We start from the raw sequence: 18,296 nt of genomic DNA on the forward strand, positions 1-18,296 counted from the left end.
AGTGAGGAGGGAGGAGTCGAGGGCAGTCAAAGGTGAGCTGTGAAGGAGTCAGGAGGAGCGGTGGGCGGAGACGTACCTCCTCCTGGGCGGAGTAGAGCTCCTCTCTGGTGCTGCAGATGGTGCTCTCCCTCTGCTCCCTCAGCGCCTCCATGTCGGCCTGCAGCTTCCCGAGCTGAGCTACACACACACACACACACACACACACACACACACACACACACACACACACACACACGAAGGAAGAGGGGTTAGACTGCATCACAAACAAGAGTATTGTGTGTGTGTGTGTGTGTGTGTGTGTGTGTGTGTGTGTGTGTGTGTGTGTGTGTGTGTGTGTGTGTGTGTGTGTACTCACTCTGCAGGTACTGGATCTGTTTGGTGGACTCCTCGGTCTGCTGAGAGTTACTCCTCCTCTCCTCCTCCAGCAGAGCTGCAGACAGACGGACACCATCTTTATTTAATCTTCTGTTTTAATGTCATGTGACGTTTAATTCATCGTTTCACTCCAGTGTTTAATTTTGTTAAACAGTTTGTATGTTTGAGCGTGAAGTGACGTGAGAGGAATTATTGCACAATAATAATAATACTAATATTAATTTTTTTTATTCACCTTGTAGCTCCAGACATCTCTGCTTGCCGGTGTTGGCGAGTTCTTGGGCCTCCAGGAGTTCCCTGTGGAGATGGTGGATGACCTGCTCCGTGTCTCCAGGCTCTAGACCGGCCCGATGCAACTCAGCTACACACACACACACACACACACACACACACACAGTGCTTTAATGACCAAACTCTACAAATGAAACATGACCCAACAGTTCCCCCTAGTGGACAGTCTACTGCATCACTATCAATCACGTTAAGTTTATAACCCTGATTTTATGGGTTTTATGGTCAGTTGGAGCAGAGGGGTTGTCATGGTTACCTTTGAGCAGAGCTACTCTGTTCTGGGGTTCGTTCAGCTCCTGGTCGTCCATGTTGCCGTCTGAAGCACACAAAAACACACACACACACACACACACACACACACACACACACACACACACACACACACACACACAGTTAAAAACCATGTTGTCGGTTGACACTGCAGCCGTGAAACAGACAAACAACACAAATATTTACATGATAAATATAAAATGGAATTTATCTAAAAACAAAAAATTGTATATTTCAGATTTTACAAAGACATAAAACCATTTTAGTTTCAATTCATTTCTAACGCATCAATGAACAAATCAAAACAATAAAACATGAGATATAAATGTTTTTAGCAGATTATTATATTATTATAACAGACGCAGAACGACGAGAGCTTCAGCGGTTTTAACTCGAATCAACAGCAGCTCGAACCAAACTCACCAAAAAATAAAGCTGAAAACTAAAAGTGATGAGTAGAAAAATGATACAAAGATTATAAAGATTATAAAATAAACTGAGGAGCAGAAAAGAGATTTAAAAACATGAAACGCGAGCGTCTCACTGACCTGACGTGTCGTCGCTGCTGCGGTCTTTACTGGGACTCAGAGTGTCCGACATGTCCGACTCTTTGGCGTCCATCGGATTCCCTGAGGACACACACACACACACACACACACACACACACGTTACTATTACGCAACTTAAAAAACATTAGAAAACCCAGAAATCAAAATGAAGGCAAGAAAACGACAATAACTCTCAATCAGAGATTCATTAAAAGGCCAACACACACAAATATAAATCAGCGGTGTGTGTGTGTGTGTGTGTGTGTGTGTGTGTGTGTGTGTGTGTGTGTGTGTGTACCTTTGAGTCGGTCAGGGCTGGCCAGGATGTCCTCTTCCCCCGTCTGGTTGTTCTGTAGGTGGGCGTCCATCACTTCTACAAACACGCATCAAACACGAGGGAGAGCTGAATCTTCACTTCCCTCTTCTGGAGTTTCTAAAGTCTCATCTTCTTTATCAGAATACTTCGGGTGGAAGAGGAGCTCTTACCGTCAAAGTTGGCCAGCTTGTGGATGGAAGAGCTGACCGTCTCCTTCAGCTGTTTGACGGCTGCAGAAAGGAAACAAGAGAAGCAGGAGAGTCGGTGAGTGAAATCCGTTTAAACCAGGTGGAAAAAAACCCGAATGAAATGCAATAAATCTGTGAAGTGTCCAGCGGTCCGACTTTAACATCGTTGTATGAACAGCAGTCACATTGGTTGATTAGTGAACGGTTAGCAGGAGCGAGTTCGCATCGAAAAAACAAAAATGTTGTTTTCCTGCTTAAATCACAAACAATTTAAGAACGATGAACTGAAGCTCAGATGTTTTCAGCTTCCTCTGCAACAAACTTCAACTTGAGGAAAAGACAAAACAAAAATCAACATGCTTCAATTGGATGAACTGATCTGAATGAAGCGCTCCTGCCATGTGCTCCGTGTGACAGGAAACAGCTGACGTGATGTCGTTGCACACAAATCAACAGCTGATTTGTTGGCTGAAGGCGGGAAAGTGAAGCAGTCGAAGCTACTTGAGCTGCTTCGGGTTCGAGCGCCAACGTGGAAATCCTTATTTATAAAAAGAAGAAGGAACTGAAAGAAGGACGACAACAGAAAGATGAATCGGTGAAAACTACAACGGCAGCATGCAGAGAAAATAAAAAGATGTGAGGGTCTGCTGGAGAAGAAGGAGGAGGAGAAGGAGAAGGAGAAGAAGGAGAAGAAGAAGAAGAAGGAGAAGAAAAAGAAGAAGAAGGAGAAGGAGAAGAAGAAGAAGAAGGAGAAGAAGAACGAGGAGGAGGAGGAAGAGGAGTGATGTTTGAGAGAATCCCAAACAGAAAAATAGAAAATAACCAGTAAAGCAGCAAAGTTCAATGAGCTCATGAGGTGCAGCTGCATAGTGAGACACTAGTTCATTCTTCGGTTTGTTGTCAGACTGTTTGACACGCTGGTCGTTCTTTAAAACAGAAGAACATCTCAGTATCTAGAAGTGTGTTTTCCTTCCTACTGTCGGAGGTTTCTTCCTGTTAAAAGGGAGATTTTAATTTATTATAAGCAAGAAAGTCCTCATTTTATCCCAACTCTTGCAGCCCTCCGTCACCTCCAGACTTCCTTCACTTATTGACAAAAAGTTAACAACTACTTCATTACATTTGTCAAAAATCTAATTTCCTGCCTTAAAAAAAACAAAAAAAAAAACAGTTCTGTGAAGATGTGATGTTTTCAGAGACGTGACGAGTCATTAAAACACTTCTTCATCCATCAATCTGCCTGTTGTTCATGTATAATGTAAATGTGATAAAGTATAATGTGACATCTGAGAGGTGGAATCACAGTTTAGATCCTCTGTAGTTGTTGAAGTAGTTTTCAAGCAGGGAAAAACATAAATAAATGATGCGTTAGGTATGTTAGGAATGAGCCAAAATTAAAAATGATGATGGAACTCAATTAGAGATATCCAATCAAATTCATCCTTTTTAAAGTAAACTAATTCAAAATGCTTTGCTTATTTCTTAGGTTTGACGTATATAAATCTTATAGTTTTGACAGACTCATCCCATCATAATTTTAATTGGCCGTTAGTCTCTTTTCGTCCGGCGGCGATGGAGTCGATGGAGTCAAAGATGGAGGATGTTTGTACTCACGCGGACACTCAATCAACTGTTGGATTCTAGTCGAGTCTCCTCCGCTGTTGTTAACATGACAGTTGTCTGACAGAAACACAGAGATCCCACGTTACTATGACGACCGTCAGAGTGGAGTCGGTGTATTCACCTGGAGGTTTTATTGATTCTGCTCATCGGTCGCCGGATTGGATCTCGACGATTGGACTTTATTTTGCAGTATATTGGGGGGGCCGATTAATAAACTAAATACTGGTATCGTTTAAAATAAATAAATAAAATAAATCCAGTTCAGATCAAAGATTCACGACGTTGCAGGAAAACTTTTATTGAACCGACCCTCTCAGCTCGACTCAAACCAGCTGATCGGCTGCATTTCTACCGATGGTACCGACTCGACCCGACTCGACTCTACTCGACCCGACTCGACTCTACTCGAATCGTCAGAGGGAGAAAAACAAGGCAGATCTGCGGTCTCAAAGTTCACTGAATAATCTCAACCCTCTGATTGGTTCACGTTTTTGCCGTTTTAACGCTGATAAAAATAGTAGTCACGATCCTCATTCATGTTTTAAGACACTACAAATTATATCCAGCTACAATCTTTGATCTGAACCGAACTGAAGTTGAATCTTTTTCTTCATCCTCTGATTTCATCATTACTTGATTCGAAAGCATCCTGAAACCCACCGGTGATATTTTCCCGCTCACATGCTCTCACTGCGGCCCGTTTTCATGCCACGATAACAGAACTTTAACGGCTGAGATCAGCAGAATCAAAAAAAACAAAACATAAATCATCTTTTCTTCACTCCGTTCCTTCAAATGTGGAACAACCGGGAGTCGGCTCTCGATCCCCCGACCCGGCGTTGGAGAGGACGAGGTCACGGCAGGAGGAAGGACAGACAGATACAAGCGGGCAGAAAGCAGGACGGACGTGTCGAGTCGTACGGAGAGACAGCAGAGCTTCGAGGACAGAGAGGGAGTCGAAGCTGCTGCTTCGTCACACAGATGCTGCAGCAGTAACATCAGACAGGATGTGGACAAGCAGACGGCAGACAGACAAACTACAGTCCCAGCAAAACGGCACTTCAACATCCTGACTGCTAATATGTCTGAATGAAGCGGATCAACCACCATCTCATCCATTTAAATGAGGACGGTTGGTTTTTTTGTGATGTCGGGTGGAAACTGAAGAAATCTGATCCACACGACGACCGAAACACAGAGAGGGAAAAAAGAAAGAAAAGTGCAATAAACAACAACAACAAAAACGCAGATTTACTGACGCGCTCTAAATGCTCGTCATTTTACGCTGTTAAAAATCAAACAACGTACCGAGAGGAAAAACAGTCGGACTAACAGGACGAATTAAAAAATGTTCTGTTCGGCTTTAAACGTTAACTTCCCTGTAAGAAGGTCATTTCTCAAGAATAATACAGGACAGTGATGGAAAAACTGCAGAATTTACACTAAAACACCTGCTGAATAACTGTATGGAAAAAACTGTGAACTTATAAACGTTTAGGATGAACGAAAGTTGTTCTTCTGATTATGAAGTTAATGTGTTGAAAATCAACAAACCTGCGTTACAAACCGTTAAATTAAATTTTTTTCAACTTTTTTTTTTTTTTTACTGTTTTGAGTGCAAAACTTTGCTGACGCTGCTTTTATGTGTGGACGGGAAATATATAGCAATAATACGAAAGTTAAAAAAAAAGAAGATATAATTATTTTTACCTTTTTTGGGGGGGAGGGGGTTAGAGAGATTTATCCGTTTACTTATTTCATTTTATGTATTTTTGTATTTATTTGTCCTTTTTCCAAGTTGTTCTTTAAATGTTGTTTTCTTGAAACCGTTTCAAAAATTTAGAAAATAAAATACTGAAAAAAAATAACAGTTTTGAGTCCGATGACGTCTCATGATCAGTTTTTTGCAAGTTGATATTTTGTCTTTATCTCATTTTATTTTATTATTTCTATTCTATTATCTTTATTCTGTTTAAATTTGTTCCTAACTGAACTGCCTTTGTTGGCTTTTCTTTAATTCTGTGACATTAAAACCTGGTAAAGAGCAGTCATGTACATAAATATATAAATAAATGAAAGTGTTTTTGTTTTTTTATGATGATATTCAAACTAACTACCATCAGTATCTTCATCGTCAGCAACTGCACCATCATCGGTGTCTGTATCGTCCTCATCCTCGTCTTCCTCCTGGCTCTCAGGTGTGTGCCGCCTCTGTCTGTCCTCGACAGGCTCCTCTACCGGTCCGCGGGAGACAATGTCCACATCTGTCGTGTGACCACATCAGATATATGTACACACACACGATGTCGTCCAAAACCACACATCAGTGTTCAAACAACATGACGGCAGAGATTTCCCTCTTGTTTTTTTTTTCACAAAGTGGTGTCTGTGCGCAGTGAGAGACGGTCGCCTGCAGCATTCAGTGTCGTCATTCAATCACCAGACGTCAATCAGTGACCAGAAGCTTCTTTTTGCCACCCCAGAAGAAGAAGAAATAAAAAAAAATAACACAAAAAAAAAAGAAGTGGAGAGTTTGGAAAGAAACCCCGATTATCCAACATTCACGTGTGCCAACGAGACCACCCGGAGAAAAACAAGCGCACCCAGCCGGTCACACACAAAAAAAACCCAGGTGTCGAGACATAGTGCACACGGCGCCACTTAGGCAGCGGTGGCCGCGGGCGGAACTGCAGGTCACATGACGCACTCTGGCTCAGAAAGACTGAATAAAAACTGTCAAAAGCTCGTAAGAATTCTCCGTGATGACAGTTTGAGGTATTATAAAGTATTTTTGTTTTGTTTTCTTGTCCGGTTACACTGAAAACATGCAGACCTGAGGAACACTGAGTGAGCAGCTTTCACTGGGATGAATGGGATGTCATGTCGGAGCGAGGACGAGTCCGGCGCTCGGGAAACGTCCCGGTGGACGAAATCTGTCCAAACGTCCCTGACAACAAACTGCAAAAGGCTGCGTGGGTCGGATCTTAATTATAGCGATTAATTCTGAATAAATAACTGTTTTATTGAATTTTAATGAGCTGAATAATCATGCAGTTGTTCTTATTCTTCTACGTTAAGAGACGAGCTCCTAAAATAACATCATAATATTTGAGGGTATTTCTGTGATAAAATAAAACAATATTCTACTGTTAATTTCGAGAAGACAAAACAAGTGTTGTACTTTTATATATTTTATATAACGACATAAACTTTGCCTTCAAATATTAAGAAAAAACTAAAATGTCTTAGTTTTTTTCATTCATTTGTTAACCGTTTGTAAACAAAGTTTTCGTGATATTTCCATCATCACATGAATATTTTTTGTATCAGATTAAAAATGACACTTATATTATAATGTATGGTATGATATATTTTTATACACTGAATATTTGTGCTTTCTGCTCTGCATTGATCCCACAACATTTCTGATATTTTAAAAACACTATGAACTTAATTTATTTACCTGCAAATTAAATTTATTATTAGAATTAAAAGCTAATATACTTGCATGGATAATATTTTCATCTTAATATGCTGGTAAAAACTTGGTGATAAATTGAAGGGGGCCTCATCCAAATATTGGAAAATATATTATTATGTAATCTGGGAAAACAGTATCGGTTGGCTCGAGTGCATATTTGTGTATTTGTAAATTTGTAATCTCAGTTTTTACTTTGTATAAATAAAAACCTGCTCCAACAGTAATTTTTGGACTTCCTTTGCTGTCGTTGGACTGATGACTGGTGAAAAAGTGACACTTGATTCTCTGAATAATTCAAGATGGTGGCGGAAATGTACCGAGTACAGAAACATATCTGGGCTGAATCTGCCCTCCGTGTCCCCCTGAAGCTAAATTATTATTATTATTTTTATTTTTTTTAAAACAAGACGAAGAACAGGAGAAGAAAAGCCAGGTTTCCACGGCGACACACACACAGAGAGAGCGAGAGAGAGAGAGAGAGAGAGAGAGAGAGAGAGAGAGAGAGAGAGAGACGGATGAAACAAAGAAGAGCGGCGAGCAAACGAGGAAGTCACGCGGACGTCATGCGGGAGGTTGTCGTGCATCGTTAGTGCGGGATGAGGAAGTGAAGTTAGTGACCACAGAGAGGACGTCGGACCGGAGACACGTGGACTCACCCAGACTGTTGTTCTCTTTTATGCTTTTCTCTTGAAGCTGTTCTAACCGCACTGTAAACAACAACAACAACAACAATAACAGCAGAGAAAAGCTGTGACTGACGGTAGAGGGCCGGCCTGTTGGGGCCCGGCCGCTGGTTGCTATGGTAACTCTTGTGTTATACAGATAGTTTAAAAAAAAGGGATTGGCTTGAAGGGTGCAGCTTGTTAAAAGTTAGAACGGGACTGTGTGTGTGTGTGTGTGTGTGTGTGTGTGTGTGTGTGTGTGTGTGTGTTTAACTCATGTTGTGAGGAACACAGTTGCATATTGTGGGTGTTAGGCAAGTGATGGTTAGCGTTAGAAAAACCAGGAAATGAATGTAAGTCAATACAATGTCCTTTGAAGTTTGTGTGTGTGTGTGTGTGTGTGTGTGTGTGTGTGTGTGTGTGTGTGTGTGTGTGTGTGTGTGTGTGTGTGTGTACCCTGCAGGGCGGCGAGCCTCTCGTTGGTGAAGTCGTTGTCGGCCTGCAGAGCCTCGATGCGAGCCTGGAGAACCTGCTCCTTCTCCTCCATCTCCTCGATCCGCAGCTCCAACTCCCGCTTCTCCGTCGCCCCCCGCTGAGTCAGCTCCTCCTGACGGCCTTCCGCCGCCTGCAGGAAGAGGAGGAGGAGGAGGAGGAGGAATGAGAGGCAGTCGGGATGAGAGAGAAGAAGAAAAAGGAAGAGAACAAATGAGAAAAAAGTGGGATGTAGTTTGTAGTTTGTAGTTTGGTCAGAACACTTTGGATGAAAGCATTCGAAGTTTTAAAGAGTTGGTTTGGTTCAGAAAGTTATTCGAGTTATTTAAAGGCCACAAAAGGCTCCAGAACTGAACTAATGAGTTAAAACAGCGGTTCTGGTCTCACACTAAAATTTAAAAAAAGATAGTCATTCATTTACTGTGTGATGTAATTCATGAAGATATATGTGAGGTTTTTTTAAATATTTTTTTCCATGTTTTTTTCCTTCTGGGAAATTCAATAATTTTATTTATTTATTTGTATATTTTTCTTGATTTAGGGAAGTCTAACCTCCATAATATAAAAAATAAAATTGTGCCGGTTCTTGTATCCTGAAAACAATAATAAAAGATGTACCAAGTCTGTCAAAAACTAAGAGAAACTTGAAGAGACATTTTGCTATAAACCAGGTCAAATAAACTGAATTGAGAGTTTTCCCGTGTCCGTGTGCAGGTACCTTGATTTTGTCGGTGAGCTCTTTGATCTCGTTGACGGCGCCGTTGTACTTGTTGGCGAGCTCCCTCAGCTCCTCCTGGCCCCTCTCCGACATCTCCTTCAGGTGGGTGCACTCGTCCTCCGTGTTGCTGAGCGAGCGCTCCACCTCCGACAGCTTCCGCACCACCTCGATCTTCTCCTGCAGGACCCTCCGCAGCGACTCCTTCGCCGTCGTCTCGTAGTTGTGTTTGTCCTCCTGAAGCGCCAGCAGCTCTTTACGGATCCCTTCCTCCGTCTGCGACTGAGACGGGAAAGTCGTCATTTAAATCTCTTTTTTTTTTTTTTTTTAATTGAAGAGGAATTCTGACAGGATGTGTGTGTGCGTGTGTGTGTGTGTGTGTGTGTGTGTGTGTGTGTGTGTGTTACCTTGGAGTAAGCCTGCAGCTGACTGCCCATCACCTCCAGTCTGGAGAGCAGACGGTCCTCATCTATCAGAGCCTGGTGGAGACATCACGTTGAACGATGGTTCACTTCTCATTGCTGTTAATGAGCATCCTAATTTTCCTGATCTGTCACGTGATCATTTCTAGACGACACAATTTACAACAATTCAACATAAAACCATCCCAGCGTTGTGTACGTTTTCAGAGGTCACGGTGAGGAGTCGACCCCAGTGGGTTTGGAGCAGGAAGTGACCATATTTGGACGTCTGCTTTGTTCTTCTGTGGAGCTTTATACTCCACCGGAAGCGAAGCGTTCTCGTCTCCCTGATTTTGTTGACATCCCAATTTGGTGAATTTTACTTTTAAATTAAAATTAATTTTGTGCTTCTAACATGGTTACACGTTGTTTTCTTTTGACCTGTTTCTCTAACCATCCCGGTGTCTGACCTTCCTGTACTTAATACAGCCGTCCCTTTATGACCACGTCATCTTTCATGATGCTACTAATCGGACCGAGTGTGTAAACAGCTGGACGTGTTCCTCTCCACGTGAACAGAATGAAGGCGGAGCTTCCTACCTGCCAGCTGCTCTCCGACGCCTCCTGGGTGTTGGCGAGGAGGCGCTGCAGGGTGGCTAACTTCTGCTCCAACATCTGCTCTCTGTGTAAGGCCTCCTGCAGGGGGGAGGAGGGATTTGGGGGGGGGTGATCAATGATTCAAACATGATAAATAAAAGTCCAAAAAAAATTAAACATTTGACAGGAAAATATGTTGTGATGACATTTATGTGATGAAATGTGCTTTGTGTTATTTAACCGGGTTGTTTTGTATTTGCTAATCAATATTCATAAAGCGTGTCACATTTATGACATTCCATCCCTCTTATTGTAGTTGCAGTATGTGACCAGTAGGTGTCAGTGCTTTACCTGCAGATACTGGGAAAGCTGGAACAGTTCCTGAGAATACATACTGGGAGTGTTGGCTGCAACCTACAAAACACACATGGGAACATATTGACAGTTCATTCAGGCTGTTCTGTGAAGTCAAGGTGAACAAACATGAGAAACAACAGAGGACAAAAGTATGTGCTGCATATGTGTGTGTACACACACACACACGCGTTTGCACAGTTATCTTTGTGAGGACATTCAGTGACAACCCCAACAACCTTAAACCTAAACCTAACTCTAACCTGAAACCTAAAACCAATTTTGAGTATTTCAGGCTCCGATCCCGAACATATCACTACATATAGTCTTGTCAGTGTGTGACCGCCTCTGTGTGTGTGTGTGTGTGTGTTTGGCTGGGAGGAGCTGTGATTACATTTGAACCACTTCTCTAACATAATTAAGTGTCGTGAATCAGGATCCTCTCAGGTCTCAAAAGCCACACACACACACACACACACACACACGCACGCACGCACGCACACACACACACACACACACACACACACACACACACACACACACACACACACACACACACACACACACACACAGGTTCCACTGATGCGAGGCAAAGGCACATATTTAACTGAAAATAGACCAAAGACTGCTGACAGTGGCAAAAGTTCATGTTTTATAAAACACATCACAGATGTCAGATATTTTGCGACCACCCTTCTCCATAATTTCCTCGTCTTCCGTCGACATTTTCCGTCATTTGTTTTGGTTTTCTGGTGTTCATTACCGAGATCGTTTTAATCGTTCATCCCTAATGTTAATGTTTTTCTGCTTTCTTTCCCCGCTGAACAAAAGAAGCCGAAGTTCCTACAAACATCATGAATCTGACTCGGATTCAGTCACACGGCCATCTTTAATCTCCATAAACACAAAGCAGCAAAGAGTTCAACCTCCAGAAGAACATCACACAAGTTTTGGCTCTGATCGGAAAACAAACGGGCCGCTGTGCATTTTTTTTTATTTTTTATTTTTTTTTACTTTTGGCGAACAAACATGTAAATGGATGTGAAAACACCTGGAGGCTCGAAGCTGAACGGTGGGAAAAAAAAACTTTGTCTCCTGATCCACATGAAAAGCTTTTCTGTCGTGCCGCAGCACCAACTGGCAGCGATCCCTGCATTCCTCTATCAGCTGACTACTCAACTCTCTGTGTGTGTGTGTGTGTGTGTGTGTGTGTGTGTGTGTGTGTGTGTGTGTGTGTGTGTGTGCGTGCGCGCGCACAGACCACTTATGTGTGTTAAATCTAATCAACACACACTCAGCTGCTTCCCTGAGGAGCAGCAGTACATGTTAACGCGAGACGAACAACTCGCACACGGGGCGGGACGACGACACGAACGCGACACCTCGGCTCTTACCTTGTCTACAGGTAACGGCAGCGGAGCCTGGATGACACTGGAAGAGGAGGAGAGAAGGGGAGAAAACAGTTAGTCGCCATGGAAACAGCAGGGAGCGAAGACACATGGAGTAACCACGGTGACAGGAAGGGAAAAAAATAATAATAAAATAACTCCCTGAAGGTCTCGTGACAGACACGTTTTTTGTTTGTTTTTTTAAATCCTTGTTTAACAAAAATCTCGTCTCAGCGCAACAAAGTCAAAAATCAATCTTTGAATTTGTGTTGCTTTAGGATGTAAAGTTGTGTTTATTCAAAGCGAAACGTAATATATGTGGGGTTTTTTTTATCAGATGGATAAAATTTTACACAGGAAGTGACCATATTTGGACGAGCTGGGGGAGGAACCAGCGGTGGATCTGACCGATCTGATTGGAAACCTGATGATACGACATCCCGCCCACCGATAGCTGTAACCTGACTGCACCACAGGCCTGATCAAACAAGTCAAACAGACACGCCCCCAAAAACAGGTCTTCTTGAATCTTCTTTTCTAATGAATGAGGGATTATTTTCAGATGGACCTCCAGAAAACTAATAAGAAGGAGTGACTTTAGCTAACAACACCGAGATAACTGATGCACACATTTTATTCACTTTGGATTTGATGAGAGAAGTTGAATGGGAGTCTATGGAGCCGGAGGCTTTTTGGAGCCGACCTCTAGTGGCACTCGCTGGTATTGCAGCTGAAGACACTTCTGCATCGGCCTCATTTTTCAGACCTGGAAGCTACGAACACTTTTATATCTAATCTGGATATAACCTGAATAAACAGCTGACGATACTAGAAGCTTAAAATAAACAGAAAAAGGGAGAATGAATCGTCCGGTAAGATTTCTCCTCCATCGACTTCATCTCTAAAACGGATGATCTCGGCACTTTTCCACTTTTAAATGAACAAACACACACTGAAGTGGCTTCAGGCTGAAAGGAGCCTCTCCGACACACGAACACTGCAGCGGCTGTTCAGCGAGTCCAATCGGTGCGTTTGCGGTTGTTGTTCGGAGCGAAGTGAACGTCCAACCGAGTCAATCATCGGAGCCGGACGCCGTTTCCCTTAAAGTGAAGCGAAAGTCGGTGACGGATGTGACAGTTCGGCCGCGGGGGAGGAGGGAGGGATGCGGTCGGCTTCACCGGTCACACCACGTTAGTTTTAAACCGCGACTGCGGAGCGATAACTTATTAAAGATTCTCCAGAATGGATTCAGATAAAAGTCAAGAGTGAACGAAGGGAAACTCGACTGTCTCGGGGGGGAAATATAACGCGAGTCTGTTAATGTGTAACTATCGACCGGGCAGATCACACCACCTCCTCCCACTGAACTCACAACACAAGCCAAGCATAAAAGAAATATACAACACATTATATAAATGGTGTTACGCTTGTTCGTTTAGCCTCGGCGGCGTCCTCCATCACGGCGAACGCCGCAGACTTTACAATCCTCGTCTCGATAACACCGAGTTAAGCGTTTTGAGAAACCTGAAATCTTACAGACGCCAATCAACACGTGTCATCGTTTAGTCGGTCGGATTATTTTTGGTTTTCTGCTCCGTTCAATCAGTTTGTCACGCTTTCATTTGCATCGCTGCGCATGATGTCGTCTTATTTCCCTCCTTCAGGCCGGCAGCCAACCTGTCAATCACACAGCATCATCGCAGCAGGAGGCGTCGCGCTGCTTATATCAATAAAAAATAAAGATAAAACCAGATGAAACGCGGGTTCTTGTTTGCCTTCTGGATCCAAACCGTATTCGATGTTCGGTTTGAAATGTGATTCCAATCAAAATTTCTGCAGATGCAGGTGAGCTGAATCTACGGTGACGGAAAGACAGCCGTTACCACGGCGACCAAAGCAGATCGCTCGGCGATATCTGGACGCTCCGAGTAACAGTCTGTCCTGAAGGTCTGATTTGCCTGCAGGATGTAGTGATTCGTTTCCTCTTCCGCATCATTTAAAACTCAACATTTACATGTTTGGATCTTTTGTCTGGACAGAAATGTTAGCTGGATTAAAAACAAAAAACATAATTTAAGTAGTTAAAAAAAGAAAAACACTATTTTTCCAAGTAGTTATTAACCTAAAACAAAAAAAGTGCAACAGGAAAACCACCTTATGAACAATGAAAACTCGGTACCACTCGGACCTCCTCTCTCCCCGGACCTCCTGTCTACCAGGACCTCCTGTCTACCAGGACCTCCTCTCTCACCGGACCTCCTCTCTCACCGGATCTCCTCTCTACCAGAAAACCTCCTGTCTACCAGGACCTCCTCTCTCCCCAGACCTCCTCTCCACCAGAAAACCTCCTGTCTACCAGGACCTCCTCTCTCCCCAGACCTCTTCTCTACCCGGACCTCATCTCTACCAGGACCTCCTGTCTACCAGGACACCCCCTCCCCCCCCCCCCCCCCCCCCCCGGTGAAAGCAGACTAAATCTTAGAGCTCCTCCATTAAACAGAGGGCGACCTGTGATTACAGTAGGAGAGCAAAGGATGTTTGTTTTCAACACCTTCAGATTTTACCAGCTTCCAAGAAGCTAAACAGTCAAAAACCGGTTTGGCTTCATAACAGGAGGTGAATCACCGGAGACAGTTTACAGCTGGGATGGTTCGAGGGTAAAACAAGAAATAAAAGCTGCGTTACCTGTCAGGTCTTCTTCCTGCGCTTGTCAGCTGATCTTATCACGGGGGAGGGAGGGAAGGGAGAAGGAGGAGGTGCAAAGTTCACCGTTCAGCTGCTTATCTGTCTCCTCTATGTCTCCTCTATGTCTCCTCTATGTGTTGGGCCCGAGCAGCTGACTCGTCTCCATTTGTCTTCCCTCCAGTGGGACTGAACTCACAACACAAACTTTCTTTCCTTCCTTTTTCTCCTCTCAAAGCAAAAACAGCAGATTCTCTTTCTTCCTTTAACTTGTTGCATGTTGCTGTAGCTCCGCCCCCCCTCCCCCCTCCCTCCCTCCTGGCTGTGGGAGGGATGTGTGGAGGGGGAGAGAGAAACTCCCCACTCAGTTTTGATACTTTATGAGGCTGAAGGTGTCCCAGATTAGCACACATACCTGGCACTGCAGGGAGGAGGAGGGGGGCGGAGCCACAACATTCACAAGCTCTGCTCACCTGAGAGGGGGGAGGTGGCGGTGGAAAAAAAAAAATCTCAATAAAATCAAACGCCCTCATTCACCACGAGGAGGAATTATGAGCGATGCGGGGGAAAATACGAGCGCAAAAACAAACGACTGCAGTAAAAAGTATTTTCCGTCAGATTGAAGATGAATTGAAAGCAGAGTTTTTAAAGTCGGGATCTCTTCCTGTTCTTCTGTTCTCGTCCCGAAGTGACTTCACACTGAATCACAAACGCACAAAGCTGCTGCCGCTGACTAACTTCTCTGGCAGCAAACCGGCCCGGCGTCGTCACGGCAGGTGTTTCACATCAGGAGGAAAGTCACAGTAACGTGGGAGGTTTTATTCTTCTTTTCTCTTCGGATTATTTGTATTGTGAAACATGAATAACACATTAATAGAGTGTTTGTTTGTTTTTCAGATTAAAAAAAAAAAAATCCTAACAGAAGAAGAATATGTTGAAAAAATAAAAAAAACACAAACAAACCCCCCCCCCTACCACCCTACCCTTCCCGCCTCCACAGCGCCACCTAGGAGTGATGAATTAAATGCTTATTATAAATGGAAGTGAATACATTTTGATGACTGAATAAACAAGTTCAATAAATACATATTTCTGTGATGTGCAGCCTGATTGATTATCATTAAAAGAAGTGAGTTTTCCTTTATCAGGTCTGGCTTGAAAAACCCAGAATAACCCGGAAGGGATCAGGTCCTATCTGGGTTTCTTCTTATTTTAAAGAAAATGAGAATTTTGCAAAACTATAATTTGCTCTCTCCGACTAGTTTCCATTAACGGCTACACTTTTTTTTCAAGGATTTTCTGTGCAGCTCTTCTTTAAATCCTTTTCCTTCCCCTCTATGTATATGTACGTATATATCAGTGAATTACGTTTCACAGATTTGGTCTCCGTCTTCATGAAGACGTACTCGACCTCCGGACGCTTAATTCTAACAGACATTCTTCAGCTAATAATAAATCTGTGATTCAGCTGTACATCTCAGAGCTGCTCCCCGTGGAGGAAAATACGACCTGCCGGAGGAGGTGGATCTGAGACGATGTCAATTTAGGATTAATTCATGATTAATTAACAGCTGCTAATATTTAGATTTGTTGAAGTTTATATTAAAATAAAGCAGCTGATCTCAGAGTCCGTCCGTGTGCTGTTGAGGCGTGCGAGGTTAAAGGTCAAAGGTCACAGCGAACGCTGCCGACGCCGCGTTGGAGGTCGGAGTTCGTCCGAGCCGCTCGTTATCTCGGCAGCTGCTTTTAAACTGGAGTTCGGTCCGATCGTTTGACCCGACGCCGTGTTTATTCTACACGAAAGATATCTGCTCAGCTCAGTCTGAAGAGAATTTTTTTTTAATGACATTTTAGTGTGTGTGTGTGTGTGTGTATTCATGCTGGTCAGGATGCTCTTCTGTGTTTGTTCCAGACTGGACAGCAGGGCAGCAGATGGCCCCGCCCACCGCGGCGCCGCCGACACACGCTTCGCACACGGTAAACACGCAGGTGGGACTCGTACTACGGCAGGAAGCTCCACGCTGGGTCGGCTACGCACACACGCGCACGCACACACACACACACACACACACACACACACACACACACACACACACACACACTCTCTCTCTCAGCATGAATCAACTTACGCATAAGACCACCAGTTGACCAACAAAGGTCTTTGTTGTCATGCAGATTAAAAATCACACACACACACACACACACACACACACACACACAGACACACACACTTCTTGCAGCTCATTAACTGAATGGCTGCCCTCATCAGCAACTAGACTGACAATAATCACATCACTGTGCAAGCAGAAATTTAGCACGTGTGTGTGTGTGTGTGTGTGTGTGTGTGTGTGTGTGTGTGTGTGTGTGTGTGTGTGTGTGTGTGTGTGTGTGTATAAAAGCAGCCAGGCCACCACTGTTAGCTGAACTATTAAACCCATCAGAGATATTCGGTAACAAATCTCCATCAGAACCATCAAACAGACGGTTTCAGTTTCACCGGTCGACAGAAAAAAGGCTTCGTGAATCGTCTCTTACTCGCTCCGCCGGCGCGCCTCCATCCCATCAGGTAGGAAGAGTTTGATTGTTGACACGATGCAGCCATGGGTGACTGGAGGCAGAAAAAACAACAACATGTTAACGTACAACTGTCTTTGGAGTCGGAGCTTAATGTTGACATGGATTTTTTTTTTTGCACCGTCAGCAGAAACGAGGCGCGCTGATTTCAACGTTATTCAGATGTTTGAAATATTCAACCGACGGAAGCACATGAGGAGTCACCATGTGTGTGTGTGTGTGTGTGTGTGTGTGTGTGTGTGTGTGTGTGTGTGTGTGTGTGTGTGTGTGTGTGTGTGTGTGTGTGTGTGTGTGTGTGTGTGTGTGTGTGTGAGCGTTGCATGTATTTTTCCTCCACATATGCACACCAGCATCCCAGTTCTGGTTCAAAGACATTCCAACATGAAGGCAGAAGGAGGCAGCGATTTAACCCCTGAACCTCCGAGCGGCGTCCGTCCACCATCTTCCATCTCCCGACTACACGCTAAACAACGGTCGCGGTATCAGGGGCAGCTCTCAAACTCACAAACGAGAAACCGTCTTTAAGGTTCTCGGGTCTCGAACCGTCAGGCAAAAAGTTAATAACGTGTTTAGTCTGCAATTTTTAAGATTTCGTCCGTCGCCATCTTGCTATTTTGGAGCAGGAAGTGACCATATTTGGGCGAGCTGTGAGAAAGGAGCCAGCGGTGGATCTGACTGATCTGATTGGAAACCATGACGATACTACGTCCTGCCCACCGATAGCTGTAATGTGACTGCGCCACAGACCTGTCAATCAAACAGGACACGCCCCTAAAAACGTGTCTTTCTGAGGGCTAATATCTAATTAATGATGGAAATATAACAACTAAAACAAAATGTAAATGTATAAACAATCACGCCTTATTTTTAACAAATTTATGGAGATTTTATCTTTTTTTTTATAATCCAATTCAAATCAGGGAGGTTTCAGGAGATTACTAATTTATTTTCATTCTGCAGTAAGTATTTATTTCACTCTTATTATTTGATGATGTCATTGAGTGTATTTCTATAGAACAGTTTTCAGACTGGTGTGTCGGTTTTATGTGTTTAAAGTCAGGTTTTCTGGAGTATTTGTGGAGCAGCGATGTTCACGGATTAACCCGACACCATAATCTCATGTAAATAAGGTCCGACGCAGGTTGAATTCCGCCGCTGGGTCTCCGGCGGCGCAAGTGGAGCTGAAAATCTGACCCATATACGTGCTCTCTGCTCTACGCGTGTGAACAGTAGGTCGGTCTCAACAAACCGAGCCCGAAGCGTCGGTCAGGTGGAGTTATTTCAGGATCGGATGTCATCACGAAGGAAGAGGAAAAAAAACAACGTGCGAGTGCGATCG

General features: G+C 43.7%; 1 protein-coding gene across 8 annotated transcripts in view; it reads right to left on the bottom strand.

Moving 5' to 3' along the window:
- slmapa (sarcolemma associated protein a) overlaps positions 1 to 18,296 on the bottom strand; it is a 39,311-nt gene that overhangs the window by 9,033 nt on the left and 11,982 nt on the right. For 2 of the 8 annotated variants that reach the window (XM_069169567.1, XM_069169562.1), the window contains 17 exons: positions 16,919 to 16,991; positions 11,708 to 11,744; positions 10,311 to 10,373; positions 9,963 to 10,058; positions 9,369 to 9,440; positions 8,965 to 9,243; positions 8,211 to 8,379; positions 7,749 to 7,799; positions 5,729 to 5,875; positions 3,603 to 3,668; positions 1,971 to 2,030; positions 1,783 to 1,857; positions 1,485 to 1,565; positions 923 to 982; positions 611 to 736; positions 356 to 430; positions 77 to 177 (listed from right to left, as the gene is read on the bottom strand). In XM_069169567.1, the coding sequence (XP_069025668.1) occupies positions 77 to 177; positions 356 to 430; positions 611 to 736; positions 923 to 982; positions 1,485 to 1,565; positions 1,783 to 1,857; positions 1,971 to 2,030; positions 3,603 to 3,668; positions 5,729 to 5,875; positions 7,749 to 7,799; positions 8,211 to 8,379; positions 8,965 to 9,243; positions 9,369 to 9,440; positions 9,963 to 10,058; positions 10,311 to 10,373; positions 11,708 to 11,744; positions 16,919 to 16,991 (1,631 nt within the window). The remainder of the gene's footprint in view (positions 1 to 76; positions 178 to 355; positions 431 to 610; positions 737 to 922; positions 983 to 1,484; positions 1,566 to 1,782; positions 1,858 to 1,970; positions 2,031 to 3,602; positions 3,669 to 5,728; positions 5,876 to 7,748; positions 7,800 to 8,210; positions 8,380 to 8,964; positions 9,244 to 9,368; positions 9,441 to 9,962; positions 10,059 to 10,310; positions 10,374 to 11,707; positions 11,745 to 16,918; positions 16,992 to 18,296) is intronic. The other 6 variants (XM_069169564.1, XM_069169569.1, XM_069169565.1 and 3 more) reach the window with 4 other exon arrangements.

The sequence above is a fragment of the Embiotoca jacksoni genome, unplaced genomic scaffold, assembly GCF_022577435.1.
Source record: "Embiotoca jacksoni isolate LCO1_2020_lvr unplaced genomic scaffold, fEmbJac1.0.p SCAF_46, whole genome shotgun sequence".
NCBI classification, from domain to species: domain Eukaryota; kingdom Metazoa; phylum Chordata; class Actinopteri; family Embiotocidae; genus Embiotoca; species Embiotoca jacksoni.